Source organism: Podarcis cretensis (genome assembly GCF_951804945.1).
Source record: "Podarcis cretensis genome assembly, chromosome: 6".
Taxonomy (NCBI): Eukaryota; Metazoa; Chordata; class Lepidosauria; order Squamata; family Lacertidae; genus Podarcis; species Podarcis cretensis.
The window spans coordinates 3194535-3218204 of NC_137175.1; the positions used below are offsets into that span (position 1 = coordinate 3194535).

A 23670-nucleotide genomic window follows, 5' to 3' on the forward strand; every position below is an offset into this window, starting at 1 on the left:
TTTGACTTCTTAACATTTTTATCATTACAAAACGTGCAAAAAAGTTTACATCCAAACATTTCAAAATATAGACTAAATATCCTGAAACAAATCCTATTTTATTTATTACGGAGCATCCGAGTTTTGCAGAGCTGTTAAGCTCAGGCAGAAAATGAGGACAAGGCAGAGGCCGGCTGTAAAGGTGCTTCTGTTTATCTGCGGAAAGTATTTCCTCAACTTTCACTGGCATTAAAAATGCAATCATCCCAAGTTGTGGAGGTTCTGGATTTCACCTGCTCTGGGTCCAGCCTGTGGACAGCTCACCAGATGACATCACAAAGATACTAACAAAATGGACAGACACAAAGGATGTGTGAAAAGTGCAAAGTTCTCCTCTTCCTCCCTTCTACACTAGATAAAATATCTGTATATTTTAATTTAACTTTTAAAGAAAAACATTAACAAAATTGCAGAGCAGATGGGTGGAGGGAAGAGGAAACTGATATAGCCCTTTTGCTGAAATAACCCTTTGACAGCTCCCCACCCCCTTTTAAATCTCAACTGTGAAAATATATAATTTGGCATGAAATCTACCTACCTTGAATCTGAAATGAGAGAACCTAGAAATATGGATATTTAACTGGCTAATTTTTATTCCAAATTACTTTAATATGCTGTTTTATCTGATACAGGGTCAGTGGCAGGGGTCAGCATTGTTGGTCAACTTTCATTATCCACACACTTTTTTTTGGGGGGGGGGAGCATTGTCAACCCCCAGAGCTTCCTGGCTCTGCCACTCTGAGTGTGCAAGATGATGTAGATGGGACAGCAGCCTTGACCGTTTTTCCATTCTCCCTCTGGTCCAGAGAGAGAATAGTAGGCAAGTGAAGGAATTCCACTCTCCCTCTGTTTGTATTGGGTCTGGGAGGGGAAGGGAATGGGCAGTGGGGACAGCCCTAAGGAGGGGGGGGGTGTCATCTTGGGGAGGAGATCTACTGAAGTCATCTTTTCCAAATACCGATATATATTGAGCTGGCACTGATCCATTATTGCTCCTTATGCTACTTCTCTGCCATATTTTTTTAAAAATCTCATTCTTTCAATCTTACGTTTTAGGATTCTGCAATTTTGCACTTCTATTTTTTATGTTGTTTTATTGTTACCTGGTTTGGGAATTTTCTATAAAAATATAGCGCTGTGGGTTAAAGCCTCAGCGCCTAGGACTTGCCGATCGAAAGGTCGGCGGTTCGAATCCCTGCGGCGGGGTGCGCTCCCGCTGCTCGGTCCCAGCGCCTGCCAACCTAGCAGTTCGAAAGCACCTCCGGGTGCAAGTAGATAAATAGGGACCGCTTACCAGCGGGAAGGTAAACGGCGTTTCCGTGTGCGGCTCTGGCTCTGGCTCTGGCCAGAGCAGCTTCGTCACGCTGGCCACGTGACCCGGAAGTGTCTCCGGACAGCGCTGGCCCCTGGCCTCTTAAGTGAGATGGGCGCAGTCTCTGTCAAGACTGGCCCGTACGGGCAGGGGTACCTTTACCTTTTTATTGTTACCTGGTTTGGGAATTTTCTATAAAAATATATACGCCCCAAACTTGAAATGCAGTTGTGAAAACAGTGTGGTTCTGCTCATGTGAACAGATACCGTGGTCTTAGTGCCCTTTCTCTTGCACAAGGATCAAAGGGTGCCTAAGCCACAAGAGCCTTGCAAACTCCTGATTCAGCACAAGACAGACTATACAAATGCCCAGTCCACCTGTAATGGTTGTAGGAAGCCACCTTATACCAGGGCAGACTGTTTCTCTACCCAGCTGCATATTGTTTACTCTGACTGGCAGCAGAGGTGCCTGATATTTGACTGCAGTCAGGTATTCCATGAATCCAAGGATAGCTTTTCAGTGCCCTTTTAATGCCATCATGGCTTTATTCAAGTTGAAAGATAGGACAGAGTATTCTCAGCAACTCTTTCCTACCTTCAGGAATCTAGATTCACAAACACACACAACTAATTAAAAAATAAACCTGCTTCTCATTATACGTGCATTTTGTCTGTAACAGTCAGACCTTCCCTGGCACTCCAAGTAAAAACCAGGAATAACAGTTTGTTCCCTTGAATATTGTTGGCATACACTGATATTTCTATAATATTATAACCTATAAATAATACATTGATCAGAATAGTTTAGGATTTAATCTCACTGCTACTAGGGCTCCTGCGATCAATATAAGCCAATTAGGCTCACCATCTGTAGTTTATTTCAGGGAACAGTTTTCTATCCAGAATTAAAATTTCATATTGCTAAATAAGCAATCATCCCTTGAATTAAGAAAGAGGTGGCAAGCTTAGTTAGAATGCCTGTAAGTAGTGGTACTGTATATTTATAATATTACTTGCCTGGTCAATTAGTCAGATTCTCTTGCATTCCACCCCTGTCAAATGACAATCTCTCTCTCTCTCTCTCTCACACACACACACACACACACACACACACACCAGACACTTCTAGAGCAACAGCCAGTGGTTTTCTAGCAGGCAACAAAACCTTGAGACAAAAAGTGCATGACATGCTTCAGCAGAAATGGCATCTACTGAATGGAGTTTTTTAAAAGGCATTTTAGCTATGAGCACAACAATTGCTTATGTTGGATCGTCTTGAGGGTCCATCAAGTACAGTCCCGTCTCCCAACAGCAGTCAATAAAATGTTCCTTGTAAGCTCCCAAGATGCAGGCAGCTACTTTTGCCTAAGCCACAGGGGGATCTTGACATCAAACACTGGCTCTCTCTCAAGCATCGTACTGCAGTGACTGTCCCACTCTGCTGTCTGGTCCTCTGTCTCCTTTAAGGCTGTTGCTGGTACTGGCTTTCGGTGGCAGTGAAGAAGTCCTCCAGGATGCTCTGATTGTACTCGAACGTCGGGCGGTCCTCAGGCTTGCGTTTCCAGCACTGCATCATCACTTCATAGAGCTCCTCTGGGCATCCCTCCGTGCGCGGCATCCGATAGCCGCGCTCTAGGGCACGGATCACTTCCTGGTGCGACATCCCTGAATTCAAACGGAAGGGAGAGAAACCATAGCTCAGTGGTTGTGTACCTGCATTGCAAACAGAGGGTCCTAGATTCAGTTCCCAGCACCTCCAGGTTGGGCTGAGAGAGATCCCACCCTTGAAATATTGGAGAGAAGCTGCCATTCATTGTAGGCAATGCTAAGCTAGCTAGACCAATGCTCTGACTCAGTAGAAGGCAGCTTCCTAGGTTCCTATGGGCTTGTAGAAGCTAAGGGTGGCATCCAAAGTAGAGCTATGTGACTCATTCCATCAGCACAAGGATTTCTCCTTGTGCACTTGAACCTTTCTCCTCTCCTTCCCCTGTAGGTAAAGGTAAAGGGACCCCTGACCATTAGGTCCAGTCGTGGCCGACTCTGGGGTTGTGGCACTCATCTCGCTTTACTGGCCGAGGGAGCCGGCGTACAGCTTCCAGGTGATGTGGCCAGCATGACTGAGCCACTTCTGGCGAACCAGAGCAGCACATGGAAACACTGTTTATCTTCCCGCCGGAGTGGTACCTATTTATCTACTTGCACTTTGAGATGCTTTCGAACTGCTAGGTTGGCAGGAGCAGGGACCGAGCAATGGGAGCTCACCCCGTCATTGCGGGGATTCGAACCACCGACCTTCTGATCGGCAAGCCCTAGGCTCAGTGGTTTAACCCACAGTGCCACCCGCGTCCCTTCTCCTTCCCCTGAGTGCCTCCTAAATCTGTTCTAGGAGTTGCCCCCAACCCTTTGGAGCAGATTTGAGGAGGGCACAGCCCACATTCGGGGGGTGGAGGGGGGAGAATTTTGGATGTGCTAGTGCAGTCCTTCTGCTAATGGAAACAAGTGCATTGGATATCGCCCACTTAAAAATGGAGTAAAATTGGACCCATCTGCTCACCAAATAACATCCCTTCTGAAAGCAGAAAAGTTGGAACACTGCATGCAAATACTATGAACATACAAAGCTGCCAAACAGAGATTTTTGAGAGCACATGGTTGTATTTGGTAAACAATCTCCCATATTTAATCAGGCAGTTTAAAATAGGCGCATCCAAGAGGTTAAATCGTTTTCTTACCTAAGCAGTTTATTTCCCAGCTAATTCCTCTTGGAATGATGACCAGGATGCTATTCTTATTAAACTAAGATCTCTTGGTGGAGCTATTTGGACGTTTGTTTCTACCAAGGGTGGATAACTAGCTGCCCTAGCCCTTAAAGTTCTCGTGGGGTTCTCTGTGACCATCACCACCCCCTGCTCCTCCTTTCCACCAAGTATCCCTACTTTTCACAGCCATGAGCCAAAAAAATCTGGAGACTTGAACATCAAAACCACAACATGTACTGTATCTAAAGGACATTGATAGCCCTTTAACAGTCACAGCTTCCCCCCAAGAATCTTGAGAACTGCAGCTTACCCCTCAAACTCACTCTTAACGAAGTACAATTCCAAGGAAAAGTCGTGTGCCTTAAAAGTTTGGTGTGGGTGCCTGCAAAGAGACTTTACTTATTACGCACCTGGGTATGGGGTCCGCCCATAGGTGATGATCTCCATCAGGAGGATCCCGAAAGACCAGATGTCAGACTTTATTGTGAAGGAGCCGTAGTTGATGGCTTCGGGCGCAGTCCACTTGATGGGAAACTTGGCACCTGCCCAGGATGGTCAAAACAAAGAAGGGGAGGCTCAGAAAGATGGCATGGTATGCGCAGCAAGAAGTGGCTTATCAGCAGATAACAGGTTCGCTTTCCAGACTGCATTGTGGACACAGGCTGGGCCTGCACTACTAGTCTTTTACTGCAAGGAAATCTGGCTCCTAAAGGATCGTGAAGCTGCATCCTAAAGTGGATGAAGCGATTCTCCTCCGGATGCAGTGTTTAGAGAAAAAGCAAGTGATAAGCTATGCGTGTTCTGTAGAACATCAGCTGACTACACTTCTAAGTGAGTACTGATCCTTAGCTACTTGATGTACCTGTTAGTCACTCTTCATCAGCGAATAAATGGTCCTATCGAAACAGTTCATCATCCAGAAAAACTGTTCTACGTCTGGAACAGTTACAGGACTGTGACTGTTGAAAGGCTTTGTTTGCCTCTTTGATACTGATTGACTACATTTTCTAATTTTGTTCATGCAACATTGATTGACTTCTATTATTTGTGACTCTTACTACATTTTTTCTGTTTAAAAATTGTGAAATAATACATGTTACAAATATTTTGTTAGAACATTATTAGCCGTGTGTTGCCTGTGATTGTTCGGAGTACTCCGGAGAACCGCCTTGCAAAATTCGGAGAAGTATGAATTCTGTTGCTTCAGAAAGTGCAAATTGGGTAGGTCTGCCTTTCAGTGCAAACTGGATTGAAATTTCTCTGCCCTCCATCCTTATTAAGTGTCTAAACCCTAATGCATACTGTACACAGAAAGATTGACAGGGCAAAAGCAGGAGGGGCTGGCTTGTGCAATCAAGCATATAAAAAGCCTCTCTTTGCACCTTCCCGGGCTGTGTATTCGTTGTCATCAATCACCCGAGCCAAGCCAAAATCGGCAATCTTGCACACCAGCATGGCTGAGACCAAGATGTTGGCAGCTCTCAAGTCCCGGTGGATGTAGTTTCGCTTCTCAATGAAAGCCATGCCTTCTGCAATCTGCAGTAAAGAGAGAGAGATCTATTGTAAGGGGAGCAATAGTACAGCACCTGGGGAGGTTAGGACAACATAAATGACTGGTGTGCTGAGAGTATCACGGGGGTTCACTAGACACACCCTTAGAACAGGGTTCACATACCTCCACAGCCCCAGTAAATCTTTGCAGCAGCCTCTGGCAAGTGTGTTCTGTGAAATGAAATCTAGGGTGACCTGCAAATTCTGCAGCTTTCCTTAAACAAGTTTTCTTGCAGGTGCACGGAATTCCCCCCTTTGGGAAGAGGAATTTGCTTCCAGACGATGTTAATGGTGCCATGGCTAAAAATTGGCCGCTGTTTCTTTAATGCTTAAAAAAGCTGGGTCAGCATGAGTCAGCGGCCTGCACTGGGTTGTATATATAGAGTGAGAAATGTTAGTTTGTTGTTGGGTTGGTTGGTTAGTGAAAGCTGGTAGTGTTGATGTGTGTACAGTTGGTCAGTCGCTTTTGCAGAAAGACTTTTAAGAATAAAAGCAGAAAGTACTCTGCAAAGATACTTTTCTCGGGGACTCTTTTATGCCGACAAGGGTCCGAGGACCAGGCTGAGGCGACAACGGGAGGTCAGAACCTTTTTCTTCTTACAAACACTGACAAATGGAACAAGTCTCATGCCCCCTGCCAAAATGCAAACCAATGCAGCCTCCACAACAGAACAGCAAACCAAGACACCGGCTGACCCTTCTAGTATGCCATACGTTGCTATATTAAATTGCTTTGGGGTGCCTCATGGGAAGCCGATTAATAAATGAAATAAATAATAATTTACATTAATAAGTGAAGGAGAGAGATTTGTGATGCTGATGAGCACTGTGGCAGGTAGGATTCCTTTTCACTTATTATGTTTCCTCTGAGGCGCACAAGGAGGGGCACATGGTTTGCTACCAGATGTCGGAAATCAAGCCTTATCAGGAGAAACTGGCAACTCTCCCAGGCACCCGGCATGATTCCCTGTTGACCTCCCTGGCTGCATTCCCCAGCAAGATCCAGGCTAGGTCGCAATAGCCGATCCTTCTCAGCGTGAGAAGAACACACCCCTCTTTCCTGCCCCCCCTGGGCAGGGGAAAGAGATAGACAGAAACGTATTTACATGCCTTTATTTCTGTCTTTGCAGCATTACAAAAAACGTGACTGCTCTCTTCAAGCTCCAGCAGTCAAGTGACAAACACTTCCTGGACAGGAATAAACGGAAGAGCTCATATTACACTCTGAGCTAATTCCGGTGCTTCGCACTGTGAATTGACTGCCCCTCTGATTCCCATGGGCAGCCCCAACATTCCCATCATGTTTACTTTTCAAGCTAGCACTTTGCAGCTGCATTGCATCCATATCGTAACATGGTTCTCCCCACTGCACCATTTTACCCTTACAACAACCCCGTAAGGTGAGGTTGAGGAATCATGGGCTGGTTGATAAATCACACTTTCTCTTCCCACAGTGCAGTCATGGGTACTGTCAGTCAACTGCAGCTTGCTGTACCGTCCAAACCCCAAAGAACTATGTTCATTCTCAACAGAGCCAAATTAGCCAACTCCAAACCCAAACAGAATTATAAACCCAGTTGAAAGTATAACTACTTGTGCCCGTAGATGCCAGTAGTACACGTGAAAAGGATTTAGGGATCTTAGTAGACCACAAGCTTAGCAAGAGTCAACAGTGTGATGCAGCAGCAAAAAACACGAATGCTATTTTACAAAAGTATAGTGTCCAGGTCCAATACCACTGTATTTTGCCTTGGTCAGACCACACCTGGAATACTGTGTCCAATTCTGGGCACCACAATTTAAGAATGATGTTGAGAAGCTGAACGAGTGCAGAGGACAGCGACCATGATCAAGAGTTTGGAAACCAAGGGTTGTCACATGGAAGAAGGAGCAATCTTGTTTTCTCCTGCTCTGGACGGTAGGACTCGAACCAGTGGCTTCAAGTCACAAGCAAGGACATTCCGACTCAACATCAGGAAGAACTTTCTGGCCTTAAGAGGTGATCAACAGTGGAACAGTCTCCCTCAGAAGGTTGTGGACTTTCCTTCCTTGGAGGTTTTTAAGCAGAGCTTGGGTCAGCTGTCATGGATGCTTTAGCTGAGATTCCTGCACTGCAGCGGGGTTGGACTAGATGATGCCAGGGTCCCAACTCTACAATTCTATGATTCTACGCCCTGAGAGTGGCTTGTCGAAAACCATGTAATGCCATGGGTGAGGCGAGAATTTGACACAAAACTTCCTGGTCTGGAGATTCGAGCTGAGCGATTATCGGACGACATGTCTCTGGGGCTCTGCAGAGACCTGAAGCCAAGGGGTTAACTGTCAGCCCCACCAACCTAAGCAAGACAGATGGCACCCTGGGTATACCTGCTCTTTTGATGGACTGATTTTGGTGGAGGGAGGGAGAGCACAGACCGTTGTGACAAAGGCCGCCTTGTTCCGCAGCGGAGGGAGACCCAGAGGAAGGAAATGCCCTTGGACCCGTTCCAGGTTTCCTACTTCCTTAGGAGTCAATGCAAACAAACAAAGCACACTAGGCAGATTTGCATATTCAAATCTGCATCACTGCGGGGGGGGGGGACAATGGGTTCTCACAACCATGGCCCAACGCTCTCACATCCCTAGATATTAAATGCAACAAAACCCCACCACAAAGTGGTGCCTTGCTGTTAGGAGCCCACTGGAGGGTCTCTAAGCCTAGGAACTCTCACATCTGCAGGGTTGCTCATGCAGGGACAGGGGAAGGAACATGTGGCCCTTCACATGTCACAGGACTCCAAGTCCCAGCGGCCATTGCAGCTGGCATGGCCCAATGACCCACACACACCTAAAGACCTGTTGGACAGCTTCTTTGGCCCTGAACAGGTGGGACAATCCTTGTAGAGTTGTTTTGGGCAGTGAGCGAAACATATTGCCGTCGTATGAATCTAGGGTACGACTGCATTTGGAATCCTCTGCACAATTCTGGCCACCTGGCTCAAAAAGCAGGGCAGAAGCCCAAGAGCGCCACACCACCAGGCTGGTACCAGTAGCAGTACCGGCTTGTGGCAAGAACTCACCAGAACTTGCCACTGCCACTTTGTGAGTGCCGCAACACAAACCAGGTAAGGGAGGCTCGGGTAGAGGTGTCAATATCCAGAAGGATATTGCAGAGTTGAAAAAGGTTCAGAAAATGACACCCTATAAAGAAAGGCTGCGGCATTGGGGACTTTTTAGTAGCCGAACAAGTTTAGCGTCAACTGAATAAATTCAAGACCTGGAATAGCTCAGTTTGTAAAGCATGAGACTCTTAAGCTCAGAGTTTTGGGTTTCAGCCACATGTCAGGTGAAAGATTCCTGCACTGCTGGACTAGATGACTCTTGTGGTCCAACTCTGCAATTCTATGATTCTACGTAGTTTTTCAGCAGCTCCTTGGCTGCCCAGGATGGAGGGCAGGTGTGGAATTCTAGCTGGGATGACCCTGCCCTGCAAAGAGGGAACAGAGACCCCATTGGGTTGAGACACCTTGGGTCAGGCTTTAAAAAGCGTCTCTTACCTATAGCTATGAGAGGACAGACTTGGGAGGTATGAAAGGAAGTCCTTTCCCACAAAGTGCATAGCTAAAACTACTGTCATGGTCCTGTTCATGGGCAATCGAAGTCCCGGCGGGGGACGTCAGGACTGGGGGCAAGATGGTGGGGTGGGAGCAGGAACGGGGGTCCAGAAGCCAGGATTCAGGAAGCCAAGAGTCTGAGGGTCAGAGAGCCGTTGAGTCAATAAGCCAAGGGTCCGAGTGTCAGGAATCAAGGAGTAAAGAAGTCAGGGGTCCGAGGGTCAGGAAGCAGGGAGTCAAGAAGTCAGGGGTCTGAGGATCAAGAAGCAAGGAGTCAAGAAGTCAGGGGTCTGAGGATCAAGAAGCAAGGAGTCATGAAGTCAAGGGTCCGAGGATCAAGAAGCAAAGAGTCATGAAGTCAGGGGTCCGAGGGTCAGGAAGCAGGGAGTCAAGATGAGGTTCAAGGATCAGGAAGCAAGAAGCCAAACACAGCAAGGCAGGAAGTGTGTTGCTGTGGCAAAGAAATGCTGACCTTATATCCCTTCCCGGCTCTTGCCACCAGGTACTGTGAGTTACCAATCAGCCTCACCTGTGTGGCCACGCCTTGCCTCCCCAGAACAAACTCAGGAAGGCCCAAGTCCTGCAAAGCCCTATTGGTCACAGGGCCCGGCTCCTGCACACACTCCTGACAACTACAGAACTTGCTGCCACAGGAGGCAGGGATGGCCAGCAACTTTAAATGAGGATGAGACAAATTCATTGAGAAGAGGGCTATCAATGGCTACTAGACTTCCAAATCCTGCAGACCATAGGAGGGGAGAGATCCAAGTACTACTTGTGCATTTGTCACCAGCATTGGTTGGCCACTGTGAGAAAAGGATGCTATATTAGGTATTTTAGGTCAATACATACCAAAAGAAATGAGGACTTTATTTATGTATGCCACTACAGCAGCAAGAATGTTGACTGCACAAAATTAGAAGACTGGAGAAATACCAACTAAAGAACACTGGCAAGAGAAGTTGATGAACTATGCAGAACTGGCAAAAATGACAGAAAGACTAAGAGAAAAAGACAACAGAGACTTTGAAAAAGATTGGGAACCATTCATATTAAATTTCCAGAAACAAAGATAGGCGATAGACTTGATGGTAGGATTTAAATAAACATCCACATCATTAGCATCAGAAAATGTTTAGAAGATAGTGAAATAAGATGACGTAGTTTATTTTATTTTTAGGCTTATAGGTTTGATGTTATGCTATTAATAACCTTTACTGTTGAGAGATAGCAAAGCGGATGAAAATAGAAACAAACCAGAAACGCAAGTTGGGGGAAGTCTTGGAGGGGAGGGAGGGAGGGAGGAATATAGAGTAAATGTTAAAAATTTGAGGTGTATGTAATGAATGAAAAAGAAAAATGAATTAATTTTTTTAAGAGAGAGAGAGAGAGAGAGAGAGAGAGAGAGAGAGAAAAGGATGCTAGACTAGATGAGCTCCCCTTGGCCTGATCCTGGTCTCTTTTTCAGGTCACACTCACCTGGGCACAGAAGTCTATCAATACAGGGAGCCGCTGTTTGTGACCCTCGTCACTCTTCAGGAAATCCAGCAAACTACCTGCGGAGAGGAAAGAAACTTGACAGGGCGCAGTCCACTGTGTTCTTCAGAAGGGGCCAGATCTTCCATTAGGAAGGGACCCATTGCTCAGTGGCGCAGCACATACTTTGTTCCCAGGCTCACATAGACATGGGCTGTCTGGATGCTCAGAGACACGGGCTTACCCCACCCTGTCTCCCAATAATCAGCCTTTCCCAGGGGCTGATGGGAGTTGTAGTCCAAAATGGCTGGAGGGCACCAGGTTGAGAAAGGCTGCCCTATATCATAATTAGCACCAAAAAGTTTTGCAGGGACATCTGGTAAGGTGGCCTCTCAGTTATGCAGCTGAGTCTTCTGCATCTGGACTCCGGAGTAATCTCTGTTCCAGAGGGGCTTACTCCCACTTTAGAGTTAAAGGCACTTTCATAATAAAGGTAAAGGTAAAGGGACCCTTTGACCATTAGGTCCAGTCGTAGCCAACTCTGGGGTTGCAGCGCTCATCTCGCTTTACTGGCCGAGGGAGCCGGCGTACAGCTTCCGGGTCACATGGCCAGCGTGACTAAGCCACTTCTGGCAAACTAGAGCAGCGCACGGAAACGCCGTTTACCTTCCCGCCAGAGTGGTACCTATTTATCTACTTGCACTATGAGGTGCTTTCGAACTGCTAGGTTGGCAGGAGCAGAGACTGAGCAACGGGAGCTCACCCTGTCACGGGGATTCGAACCGCCGGCAAATCCTAGGCTCTGTGGTTTAACCCACAGCGCCATCTGACTTCAAATATCTTAAGGACTGTTGCATGAAAGATGGAGAAGCTTGTTTTCTGCTGCCCCAGAGGGCAGGACCTGAACAAATGCATTCAAGTTACAAGTAAGGAGATTCTGGCTAAGCATCAGGAAGGACTTTCTGATGGCAAAAGCCGTCAGACAGCAGAACAGACTCCCTCAGAAGACGGTGGACTCTCCTCCCTCAAGGTTTCTAAGCAGAGGTTGGGTGGCCACCTGTCAGATATGCTTTAGGTGAGATTCCTGCATTGCAGGGGTTGGACTAGATGACACTCGGGGTCCCTTTCAACTCTGCAATTCTATTATTATCTTCTTCCTCCTCGTTCCCATGCTGCATCTGGCCTCCCCACCCAGCTATCTCTTCCTCCCAGCTGCGTGCTGCATCCTGCGCAACCTCCGTGGCATGTGGCACTCGTGTCCTGGGAGCTGACGGCGCCTCCGCAGAATGCTGCTAAATTGTACCAGCCCTGTAGATGCTGGCTGCCTGCTGCCAAAAACAAGGCAATAACCCCGATTCTTAAGGAACTCGGGTTTCAATAAAAGGCGAAAGATTTATACAATCTGAAGAGAAACCAGAGTATGTGGTGGGAATGTAGAGACATTAAAAAATTCTGGGAAATGATATATAATGAGTTAAAGAAAATGTTCAAATTAACATTTGTAAAAAAAAAACAACCAGAAGCATTTTTGTTAGGGATTGTAGGAAAAGACCTGCCAAGGAAAATAAAGAATTTATTTATGTATGCGACAACGGCGGCAAGAGTCTTGATAGCACAAGAATGGAAGAATGAGGAAATCCTGACAAAAGAACAGTGGCAAGAGAAATTGATGGATTATTCAGAACTGGTGAAATTAACATACAAACTTTGAGACAAGGACAACTGTGACTTTAAAGAAGAATGGGAACCTTTTACAAATTACTTAAAAAGACAACAAAATGAACTGAACTCCTTGGCAGGTTCTGAATAAACATACACAAATTTATTAAGGGTCAACATAGTAGATAGATAATATAATGATGTACAGTGGTACCTCAGGTTAAGTACTTTATTCGTTCCGGAGGTCCGTTGTTAACCTGAAACTGTTCTTAACCTGAAGCACCACTTTAGCTAATGGGGCCTCCCACTGCCGCCGCACCACCACCGTGTGATTTCTGTTCTCATCCTGAAGCAAAGTTCTTAACCCAAGGTACTATTTCTGGGTTAGCGGAGTCTGTAACCTGAAGTGTATGTAACCTGAGGTACCACTGTATACAATTTTATAATATGCAGAAGTTAAAATTGGTTGAGAAATCGGAGAGAGGAGCTGAGGTAAGTCCTAGGGGGGAGGAAGGTTTTTTTGGGGAGGTGGGAGGGGGGGAAAAGGGGGGAAATAATGAAAATGATTTGTTTGAATAATTTGTTATGTGAAAACAGTCCTTAAAAACCCTTATATAAAAAAAGGAACTCGAGTTTGAAAATGTTTCCAATTTCTAGCCTTCTTGATTGTGATGAGAAGGCTGAAAAAAAGATAGAGAAGGATGAGTGGAAAAGGTATTGTTGGGCAGATGCCTTTTGCAAAAACCTCCTTTTGGGGATAGAGGCTTGGGGATGGAACAAGCTTCACCAACCGGGCACCCTCCAGATGTGCCGGCTGAGTCTGTAGTCCCAAACATCTGGAGAGCACCAGGTGGGCAAAGGCTGCTGCAGAACCTTCCGCTCCTTGGAGGATGGGTGGCGGCTAACAGATTGAGGTTGAATCCTGAAAAGACAGAAGTACTGTTTTTGGGGAATGGGGGGCAGGCAGGTGTGGAGGACTCCCTGATCCTGAATGGGGTAACTGTGCCCCTGAAGGAACAGGTGCACAGCCTGGGAGTCATTTTGGACTCACAACTGTCCATGGAGGTGCAGGTCAATTCTGTGTCCAGGGCAGCTGTCTAGCAGCTCCATCTGGTACGCAGGCTGAGACCCTAACTGCCCACAGACTGTCTCACCAGAGTGGTGCATGCTCTGGTTATCTCCCGCTTGGACTACTGCAATGCTACCTTTGAAGGTGACCCGGAAACTACAACTAAGAATGTGGCAGCCAGACTGGTGACTGGGAGTGGCCGCCGAGACCACATAACACTGGTCTTGAAAGATCTACACTGGCTCCCAGTACATTTCTAAGCACAATTCAAAGTGTTGGTGCTGACCTTTAAAGCCCTAAATGGCCTTGGCCCAGTATACCCAAAGGAGTGTCTCCACCCCCATCGTTCAGCCTGGACACTGAGGTCCAGCGCTGAGGGCCTTCTGGCGGTTCCCTCACTGCAAAAATCGAAGTTACAGGGAACCAGGCAGAGGGCCTTCTCGGTAGTGGCACCCGCCCTGTGGAACACTCTTCAATCAGATGTCAAAGAGAACAACAACTACCAGACTTTTAGAAGACATCTGAAGGCAGCCCTCTTTAGGGAAGCTTTTAATGTTTAACAGACCACTGTATTTTAATACTTTGTTGGAAGCCTCCCAGGGTGGCTGGGGAGGCCCAGCCAGATGGGCAGGGTATAAATAATAAATTATTATTATTATTATTATTATTATTATTATTATTATTATTATTATTTCTGCGTCTCACCTTTCTCCATGTATTCGGTGATGATGTAAATAGGCTCCTCCTTGGTCACGACAGCATGCAGCTTGACCAGCTTGTCGTGCTGCAGGGTCTTCATGATGTTGGCTTCTTCCATGAAGGCTTCCACAGACATGCTCCCTGGCTTCATGGTTTTGACGGCCACTTTTGTGTGCATGTTGTAGGTGGCTGGAGAGGAGAGAAGGGGCTGTTTCAGAGTGGCAGAATCACAGAGCATCATCCATTCCTACGCCCTGCAATGCAGGAATCCTTTGGCCCAACATGGGGCTCAAACTCATGAGCCTGAGGTCAAGGGTCCAAGTGAGCTATCCATCATGGGAAATGGAGCTTTCCATCATCATACCCAGGGGGACCGTATGAGACCCCAAACACTATGCTAACTGATGCCCAGGGATGTTGTGCAGTCTTTGATTTCCAGGCAAGCGTGGGGTGCAGTGTAAAAGCAGAGTGTGGAACGGGCTACGGAATTCTTCAGCTTTAGCTAAGAACAGTTTCTAGACTAAAACAACAGGCCCCCAAAGCCTACGGGCGTTATTTGGCAAGACCCAGTGTCAGAAGCACCCTGCATCTAGAAAGCTAGCACATCAGGCAGCATGGTTCCAGACTCCTGGGGTTTCTTCATGAACATGTGAAGAAACTACAATTAATCCAGAATGCGGCAGCTAGACTGGTGACTGGGAGCGGCCGCCGAGACCATATAACACCGGTCTTGAAAGATCTACACTGGCTCCCAGTACGTTTCCGAGCACAATTCAAAGTGTCCTTTAAAGCCCTAAATGGCCTCGGTCCAGTATACTTGAAGGAGCGTCTCCTCCCCCATCGTTCTGCCTGGACACTGAGGTCCAGCGCCGAGGGCCTTCTGGTGGTTTCCTCACTGCGAGAAGCCAAGTTACAGGGAACCAGGCAGAGGGCCTTCTCGGTGGTGGCACCCACCCTGTGGAACGCCCTCCCACCAGATGTCAAAGAGAAAAACAACTACCTGACATTCAGAAGACATCTGAAGGTAGCCCTGTTTAGGGAAGTTTTTAATGTTTAATAGGTTATTGTATTTTAGTGTTTTGTTGGAAGCCGCCCAGAGTGGCTGGGGAAACCCAGCCAGATGGGCGTATAAATAAATAATAATAATAATAATAATAATAATTATTATTATTATTATTATTTATTACATATGGAATTGGCTGCAACCGATGGTTACCAAATGGACCCTCCATGTTCAGAGGCAGTATAACTCTGCTTCCCAGAAGCCCATCTGGCTGGCCATCACAGGGAACTAACACAGAGGACTAGGGGCTCCCTCAGCCTCATCATCTGACAGTCCAGTTCCGATATTCTTACCCATCCAGACTTCTCCGAATTGCCCAGCTCCCAGTTTCTTCTCCAGCTTCAGAGAGCTGCGGGGAATTTCCCAGGCATCTTTCTCCCAGGGCTGCTGAGGTTTCGGAGCGATACAAGGGTAACTCAGCTTTTGGCACAGACCATCAGCTTGCCCTGGAAAAGAACACCAGGTTATTCTACCCTGCAGGATCCCAAGGCAAGGCTACAGGCTGGCACTTTTGGAAACAAGGCCCCAAACGGACCACAAATTTTGTTACGCTGAGAAGAGCTGCACTTGTGCCACCATGGAGAAGCCTTTGTATGAACCCACCGCAGATACGTGAGAGAGTGGCGTGGATTAGTGGTCAGAGTTCTGGACTAGAGACCTTGGAGACCAGGCTTCAAATCCCCCCTTGGCTGTAAAACGCACTGGGTGACCGTGAGCCAGTCACAATGACATTGAGGTGTTCCAGGGAGCACCCAGTACAGGCTCACCCTTATAATGGCTGACCAGCTCCTGCAGGCTGCTGAAGGTGTTCCGAGCAGAAATGTAGAAGCCGCCGCTGTCCAGTGTCCGAATCTTGTAATGCTTCACTGTCTCCATTTTCTTCTGGTTGTCGAAATCTCGCACAGACAAGGAGTAAGAACCTGGGCCAAGAGGGAGGAATGCAAACTGAGAAAGGAGGTTCACGTGACCATCTCACCTGTTCTCCCATACCTGCTCTTTGGGTTTTGGATCTTGTCCATTATAAACGGGAGGAAGGGAGTGCTTCTAAGGAGCCAGCTTCAACGAGAAACAAATAAAACTACTGGTGGTATCTGCCATATGGACATTGCCTCAGGCTGGGCGCAATGACCTGGTTTGCATGAAACACTACACCATGGTTTGTGTAAGGCAGCCTTCCTCAACCTGGTATGCCTTCTTGAAGTTTTGGACTACAGTGGTACCTCGCAAGACAAATGCCTCGCAAGACGAAAAACGCGCAAGACGAAAGAGTTTTCCGTTTTTTGAGTCGTTCCGCAAGACGAATTTCCCTATGGGCTTGCTTCTCAAGACGAAACGTCTTGCGAGTTCTTGCGAGTTTGTTTCCTTTTTCTTAAAGCCGCTAAGCCGTTAATAGCCTCTAAGCCCCTAAGCCGTTAATAGCCGCTAAGCCCCTAAGCCGCTAAGCCGTTAATAGCCGCAAAGCCGCTAAGCCGTTAATAGCCACTAAGCCGCTAATAGCCGTGCTTTGCAAGACGAAAAAACCGCAAGACGAAGAGACTCGCGGAACGGATTAATTTCGCCTTGCGAGGCACCACTGTACAATTCCCATCAGCCCCAGCCACACAGCTGATGGGAGTTGTGCACAACGTTTGGAGGACACCAGGCTGGGGGAGGCTGGTTCAAGCCGTGGTTTGTTTAGCAAACTACAAGTTAGCCATGGTTTGTTTACCAACTGCTCTCACCTTGTGCCTATTTAGCTTGGCAAGTGTCTCCGGTGGGCTGGCCAAGCAAACCACGGTTCACATGCAATTCCTGTTGGGAAACTTTGTACGTGCAGCTACTCATGCAGAGTCAATTAGGGTTTGGCAGACAGCCAAAAGGCCATGTGAAGGAATAAGTCTGCCTGATGATAAAGAGGCATGGAGACAGCTCCTTGATTGGTCAAGCTCTCTCAAGGGAGGGTTAATTAATGGCCTACTAACTGTTAGTTCAGTGGGTCAGTGTCAGTGTAGGAGTTGTGAGTCGTGTATGAGAGAGCAAGCTAAAGATCCGTGTTCTGTTCCTGTAAATAGCCCACTGTATATAATAAACACCTAACTACAAGTTCCTGGTTCCTGCTTCGTCTATCCTGCAGTCCAGTCGCCAATTGCTTCCATGGATTCTGCGTTTACTCTGCTAGGTCTGGCTAAGGTCCTGCGACTAGTCGGAAAGTTGCGAAACACCAAATAGGTTTTGCCAGGAATTCCAAGCCATAGTTAAGACAAACCGAGGTCTGTTAACCAGCAAGCCATGGTTTCCCCATTGTGGTTTGCTGGCAGGAAACAAACCACTAGGCAGGGTTTGAACGATGAGAAAGTATTTCCCTAAACTGTGTGTTACACACAAACCAGGCCAGAGTCTGTCTTTCCTATGTTCAAGCCCCGCCCTCACAAGTCAGCCTACTGACCCCCGCCCTATGATTGCCTTGACTCACCCAGGGGTTGGGGAAGATTGCAAGTGGCCGTTTGGGTTCTCGTGTGGTCCTTGCGGAAGAACACCCTGCTCAAGCAAGCGATACAGGTGGCAGGGCAGGACCTGTCCTCCTCAGGCGGCAGGCAGGAACCTGGCCATCTAACCTCCCTGCCGCTGTCAGCGCCTCCTCCTCCTCCTGCAAGTCACACACAGGGAAAAGCTTGCAGAAAGCAGAGGTGGGTCAACCTGTCCTGTAGCAGCAGCAGGAGGGAGAACTGGAAAGTGCCACTGGATCACCAGCACTTCCTCCCCAATCAGCGGCGTAGCGTGGGTTGTCAGCACCCAGGGCAAGGCAAGTAATTTGCGCCCCCTAACCTGGGGCAAGGCAAGTAATTTGCGCCCCTAACCCCTAACCTGCCGCCGCTGCCAGCTTCTTCTTGCTGCTGCCTGGGCTGCTGCCATGGGGCTCTGCTACAGCCTGCGCCAGAGGCTCTTTGGCGACTCCGGAGGCAGCGAGCACGCCCCCCCCAGATGTTGCGCCCAGTGCAGCCGGCCCCCCCTGCACCCCCCACGCTACGCCACTGTCCCCAATCCAATCTCAGCCCCCTGCACTGGAGAGGCTCACACAACAAGTGGGGCCTGCCCAAGCCCTCCACTCTGGGACTGCCCCACAGGAAGAGAGAGGAAAGGAAGATGCTGTATCAGGATGGTGCCAGAGGTGTAGCAAGGTACTGTATTTTTCGCTCTATAGGACGCACTGGACCATAGGAGGGGGAGAACAGGGGGGGGAAATTCTCCCCTTCTCTGCTCAGCGAAGCTCAGGAGAGACGGAGCCCCTTCCATTTCTCCTCCCGCTTCGCTGAAGGGGCGCTGCACAGAGAGGGAAAACTGTGCAGCACCTCTCCAGCGAAGCGAAGCCTGGAGAGCGAGAGGGATCGGTGTGCACCGACCCCTCTTGCTCTCTAGGCTTCAAGCGGCTATCCGCAAGCCTTTGGAGCTCAGCGCGAACTCCTGCTGCGCTCCGAAGGCTTGCGGATAGCTTCCTGAAGCCCCCGGAGTGCAGTGGGAGTTCCCTGCGCTCCAGGGGCTTCAGGCGGCTTCAGCGAAAGCAACACGAAGCCTCCGGAGCAGGGGGGGAGCTCTCCCTCTGTGCTTCGGAGGCTTCGCGTTGCTATCGCTGAAGCCAAGGAGCCTGCATTCACTCCATAAGACACACGCACATTTCCCCTTCATTTTTGGAGGGGAAAAAGTGTGTCCTATAGAGTGAAAAATACGGTAGGTTGTGGTCCAGCCTGAGTGCCACCTCTGGGGGTGTGTGTGACAAAATGCTGTGCGGCACTCAACGTCTGCGAGAGACGCTTTGGTTTTGGCACGCAGGCTGTAGGGCAGACGGCAGACTCCATGTTGAAGGCGTGTGATCTCCCCCCCAAAAAAGCTCCACAACTTTGGCTTCCCCAAAGAAAGCTCCACAACTAAAAAGCTCCACAACTTTGGCTCCGCAAAAGAAAATGGATTACAGTGGCACCTCTGGTTGTGAACAGGATCCATTCCAGAGGCCCATTTGCAATCTGAAAAGAACGCAACCTGTGTCTGCGCATCTGCGCATGCGGGGGTCACGATTTGCTGCTTCTGTGCATGCGCGTGATATCATTTTGCGCGTCTGCACATGCGCGAGCAACGAAACCCGAAAGTAACCCGTTATGGTACTTACGGGTCGCCGTGGGACGCAACCTGAAATCGCACAACCTGAAGCCAACGTAACATGAGGTATGACTGTAAAGTCAAACCATTTTTGCAGGCAAAAATAAATAAATTTCAATGTGGGGGTGGGGAAATTTTCCGCCCTGGGTACCACCTGACCTTGCTACGCCACTGGACGGTGGAAGAGAAAAGCAAACTGAGCAAGGGCAACATTTGCTCTGCCCCACTTGTGGGTTTCCCAGAGGCATCCAGCAGGCTCCTTCTATGTGTGAGCAGCTCCTCTCTGAACAACAGGGCATCTGTTCTCCAGCGGGTCCAGCTGTTTGTGGGGAAGAGCTGATCTGGCACATGCACACAGGAAGCAGCACCACTTACCCTTGGTTGTCTCGCTGTCTCGGATCATGAAGGAGCCTATCACGTTCCCAGGGCTCAGCAGCTGCCGCTCAGCGTCCTTCCTGCTGACGCCTCTGAAAAACCACCTGGGGGGGGGGGCAAAAGTCACAAAACAGGAGGGTGAGCAAGCCAGGTCTGGCTTTGCATGCGCTGTGCACCTTCCCAAGCAGGCAGGGGTGGGGGGCAAATCGGTCCATTTCAGTTTCTCATTTTCCCAAACTTTAGTTCGCTTCTCCACATTTCCACATCAGTTTGAAATTCTGTATTTTTTTAAAATTATTATTACCGTATTTTTTGCTCTATAAGACTCACTTTTTCCCTCCTAAAAAGTATGGGGCAATGTGTGTGCGTCTTATGGAGTGAATGCAGGCTGCGCAGCTATCCCAGAAGCCAGAACAGCAAGAGGGATTGCTGCTTTCACTGCGCATAGATCCATCTTACTGTTCTGGCTTCTGAGATTCAGAATATTTTTTTTATTGTTTTCCTCCTCCAAAAACTAGGTGCGTCTTGTGGTCTGGTGCATCTTATAGATCGAAAAATACGGTATTTTTAAATAAAATTTTATTATTTTCCTTACACATACCTTTGCAATACAATACATTAAATCACATAAATACCTCTAGCTCTGCCGAGGTTGCAACCCTCCCTCTCTTCAGCAGGAATCCCTTATTTTCTTATATCGCGCATAGTCATACCTCAAGTTGAATGCGCTTCGGGTTGAGCGCGTTTGAGTTGCGCTCTGCGGCAACCCGGAAGTAACGGAGCGAGTTACTTCCGGGTTTCGCCGCTCGCGCATGCACAGATGCGCAAAATGACATCACGCACATGCGCAGAAGTGGCGAAACGCTACCCGTGCACACGCGGACGCACCGTCGCGTCTTGCGTTCCATTCGGGATGCGAACGGGGCTCCGGAACTGATCCTGTTTGCATCCCGAGGTACCACTGTATTCTACTTTTTAACCTTATATCTGTCATACATTGTAAGAGCTATTTCAATCCTGCCAGTGTTTTTAAAGTTTTACAATTATCCTTTATATACACCATAAATTTACTCCAACTTTCTTGAAACCTCTGATCGTCCTGATCCTGAATTCTTCCCATCAGTTTGGCTAGCTCTGCATATCTCATCAATTTCGCCTGCCACTCGTCAATAGTAGGAATTTCTTGCAGTTTCCAGTTTTGGGGCAAGCATTTTTTCTTGCTGCTGCTGTGGCGTACATAAAGAGACTTTGGTCCACTTTCTTAATTTCTTATTTATTTTTTAAAGTCCTTGTGAAAATCCATCAACGCTGGGGTTGATACTAGGGAATTCTACTCTAGTGGAAGCTGGCAGGGCTAGGTGGAGAGGGTCATTTGCCCCTGTTCACTATCCCACCCACCCCCCAGCACAAACGGCACTTTAATTGCAGTCCTAGATAAGCGCCGTGCCGAGAAGACCCCCTTCGCCACCCCCCAGCCACAGAACAGACTCACTCCTCTGTCTCCAGCGAGTTGACTCTGGCGACATAGTTGCTGGGGATATAACCCTCTTGGCCTGTCGAGAGGGCTTTGGCTCTCCACCACTCGCCCGAGCTGCAGAGAGAAAGAAACAGAGAGGAAGGGGGGCAGAAAGAGGTAGAGAATATCAGTCTTCTGTCACTGAGAAGCAGCAAGCACACGCTCCAAATGGCAAGTTCAAAAACAGATGCCCAGAAAGGCATTCCCCGCAGCGACACCCCTGCAATGCAGGCCGCTTGCTGCTGAGGTTTGCCAAACGCCAAAACGTATTCAAGGCATGATATAAGATGCTGTGCTTGGGTAAAGGCTAAAATGCATCTTAAAGGGTGTGTGGCAAGGGTTCAGGGGCTATGAGCCACAGACTTTCCCAAGGTCCACCAACACGTGTCTATGTAGTTGTCTGAATGGGCTGCAAAGGTCTATGGCTGCATTCAATTCAAAGTGTTGGTGCTGACCTTTAAAGCCCTAAACGGCCTCGGCCCAGTATACCCGAAGGAGCGTCTCCACCCCCATCGTTCTACCCAGACACTGAGGTCCAGCTCTGAGGGCTTTTTGGCGGTTCCCTCACTTTGAGAAGCCAAGTTACAGGGAACCTGGCAGAGGGCCTTCTCGGTGGTGGCACCCACCCAGTGGAACGCCCTCCCACCAGATGTCAAAGAAAACAACAACTACCAGACTTTTAGAAGACATCTGAAGGCAGCCCTGTTTAGGGAAGCTTTTAATGTTAGATGCATTACTGTATTTTAATATTTTGTTGGAAGCCGCCCAGAGTGGCTGGGGAAGCCCCGCCAGATGGGCGGGGTATAAATAATATATTATTATTATTATTATTATTATTATTATTATTATTATTATTCACCCTGTATATTTAAAGCACATGGCTCCTCCCAACGAAACCTGAGAACTGCAGTTTGTGAAGGGTGCTGGGAATTCCAGGATTCTCTGGGGGCAAGTCTACCTATGCTATGAATTTAAACAGGTTTTATAATCCTTCCTTGTCCCCAAGGGAAATACCTCTGCTACGTAAGCTTAGGATCTGTCAGATGGGAGCTGGAAACAGACATCTCAGTACCATAAATAAACTACAATACCCTGGAAGGAAGCAACAGCAAGTAAAGAGCTATACAACCAAAGTTGCTTCATAGTGTAGAGATATGAATGCCTCTACATGCTTTCTGCATAAAGGTAAAGGGGCCCCTGACCATTAGGTCCAGTCGTGGCTGATTCTGGGGTTGCGGCGCTCATCTTGCTTTATTGGCCGAGGGGGCCGGCGTACAGCTTCCGGGTTATGTGGCCAGCATGACTAAGCCGCTTCTGGCGAACCAGAGCAGTGCACGGAAATGCCATTTACCTTCCCACTGGAGTGGTACCTATTTATCTACTTGCCCTTTGACGTGCTTTCAGTCTGCTAGGTTGGCAGGAGCAGGGACCGAGCAACGGGAGCTCACCCCGTCGCGGGGATTTGAACCGCCGACCTTCTGATCGGCAAGCACTAGGCTCTGTGGTTTTCCCTTTTCTTTTCCCTTTTCTTGTGAGGAATCCTTTTTGGAATAAGGGAATTTCCCTTAAAAAAAGGAAAACGTTGACAGCTATGGCTTTCTGTGTCTTAGACTTGTAGCATGGAAGTGATGAATGGTCTGTTTAAATTTGAAGGTTCATTATGGTTCCACAAGATGTGTATTTCTTTAAAGGCCAGAGCAAATAACGTGACCTAGTTTTACAGCCATGAAGCAGTATAGCAGGTGCTGCTAGGTAAAGGTAAAGGTACCCCTGCCCATACGGGCCAGTCTTGACAGACTCTGGGGTTGTGCGCCCATCTCACTTAAGAGGCCAGGGGCCAGCGCTGTCCGGAGACACTTCCGGGTCACGTGGCCAGCGTGACATCGCTGCTCTGGCGAGCCAGAGCCGCACACGGAAACGCCGTTTACCTTCCCGCTGGTAAGCGGTCCCTATTTATCTACTTGCACCCGGAGGTGCTTTCGAACTGCTAGGTTGGCAGGCGCTGGGACCGAGCAGCGGGAGCGCACCCCGCCGCAGGGATTCGAACCGCCGACCTTTCGATCGGCAAGTCCTAGGCGCTGAGGCTTTAACCCACAGCGCCACCTGCGTCCCGCAGGTGCTGCTAAGTTGTAGTAATTAAGCTGTTGGGTATGGTATAAACAGCAGCATGTAGCTCTCTCAGTACCCTGGTAGATGGGTCATGCTTATTGATATATTGTAATTTAGTGTAAAAGGAGTTTTTGTTTTTGTTTCTAAAACCTAGCAAAAGTTATTTTGCGTTTCTTGAATGTGTGGTCTCCCCAGCACGCCTTCTGCGGTGCAACTAATCTGCAAATAGCCGACAGGAAGTATACTGTATTATATATGAAACCTATTTTTATGATTTTTAGCAAGAACTTAAACGAGCTAATACCACTTACTGTGCGAG

At 48.1% G+C, this 23670-nt stretch overlaps 1 protein-coding gene across 2 annotated transcripts in view; it reads right to left on the reverse strand.

Moving 5' to 3' along the window:
* Positions 1-23670, reverse strand: part of HCK (HCK proto-oncogene, Src family tyrosine kinase) — a 38339-nt gene continuing 14669 nt past the window's right edge. For both annotated transcript variants that reach the window (XM_079979531.1, XM_079979530.1), the window contains exons 5-14: positions 21219-21317; positions 19727-19830; positions 15988-16140; positions 15514-15666; positions 14164-14346; positions 10734-10810; positions 5493-5646; positions 4521-4652; positions 1528-3016; positions 1-1142 (exon numbers count right to left, since the gene is read on the reverse strand). In XM_079979531.1, coding sequence (XP_079835657.1) covers positions 2814-3016; positions 4521-4652; positions 5493-5646; positions 10734-10810; positions 14164-14346; positions 15514-15666; positions 15988-16140; positions 19727-19830; positions 21219-21317 — 1258 coding nt within the window. In that variant the 3' untranslated portion in view covers positions 1-1142; positions 1528-2813. The remainder of the gene's footprint in view (positions 1143-1527; positions 3017-4520; positions 4653-5492; positions 5647-10733; positions 10811-14163; positions 14347-15513; positions 15667-15987; positions 16141-19726; positions 19831-21218; positions 21318-23670) is intronic.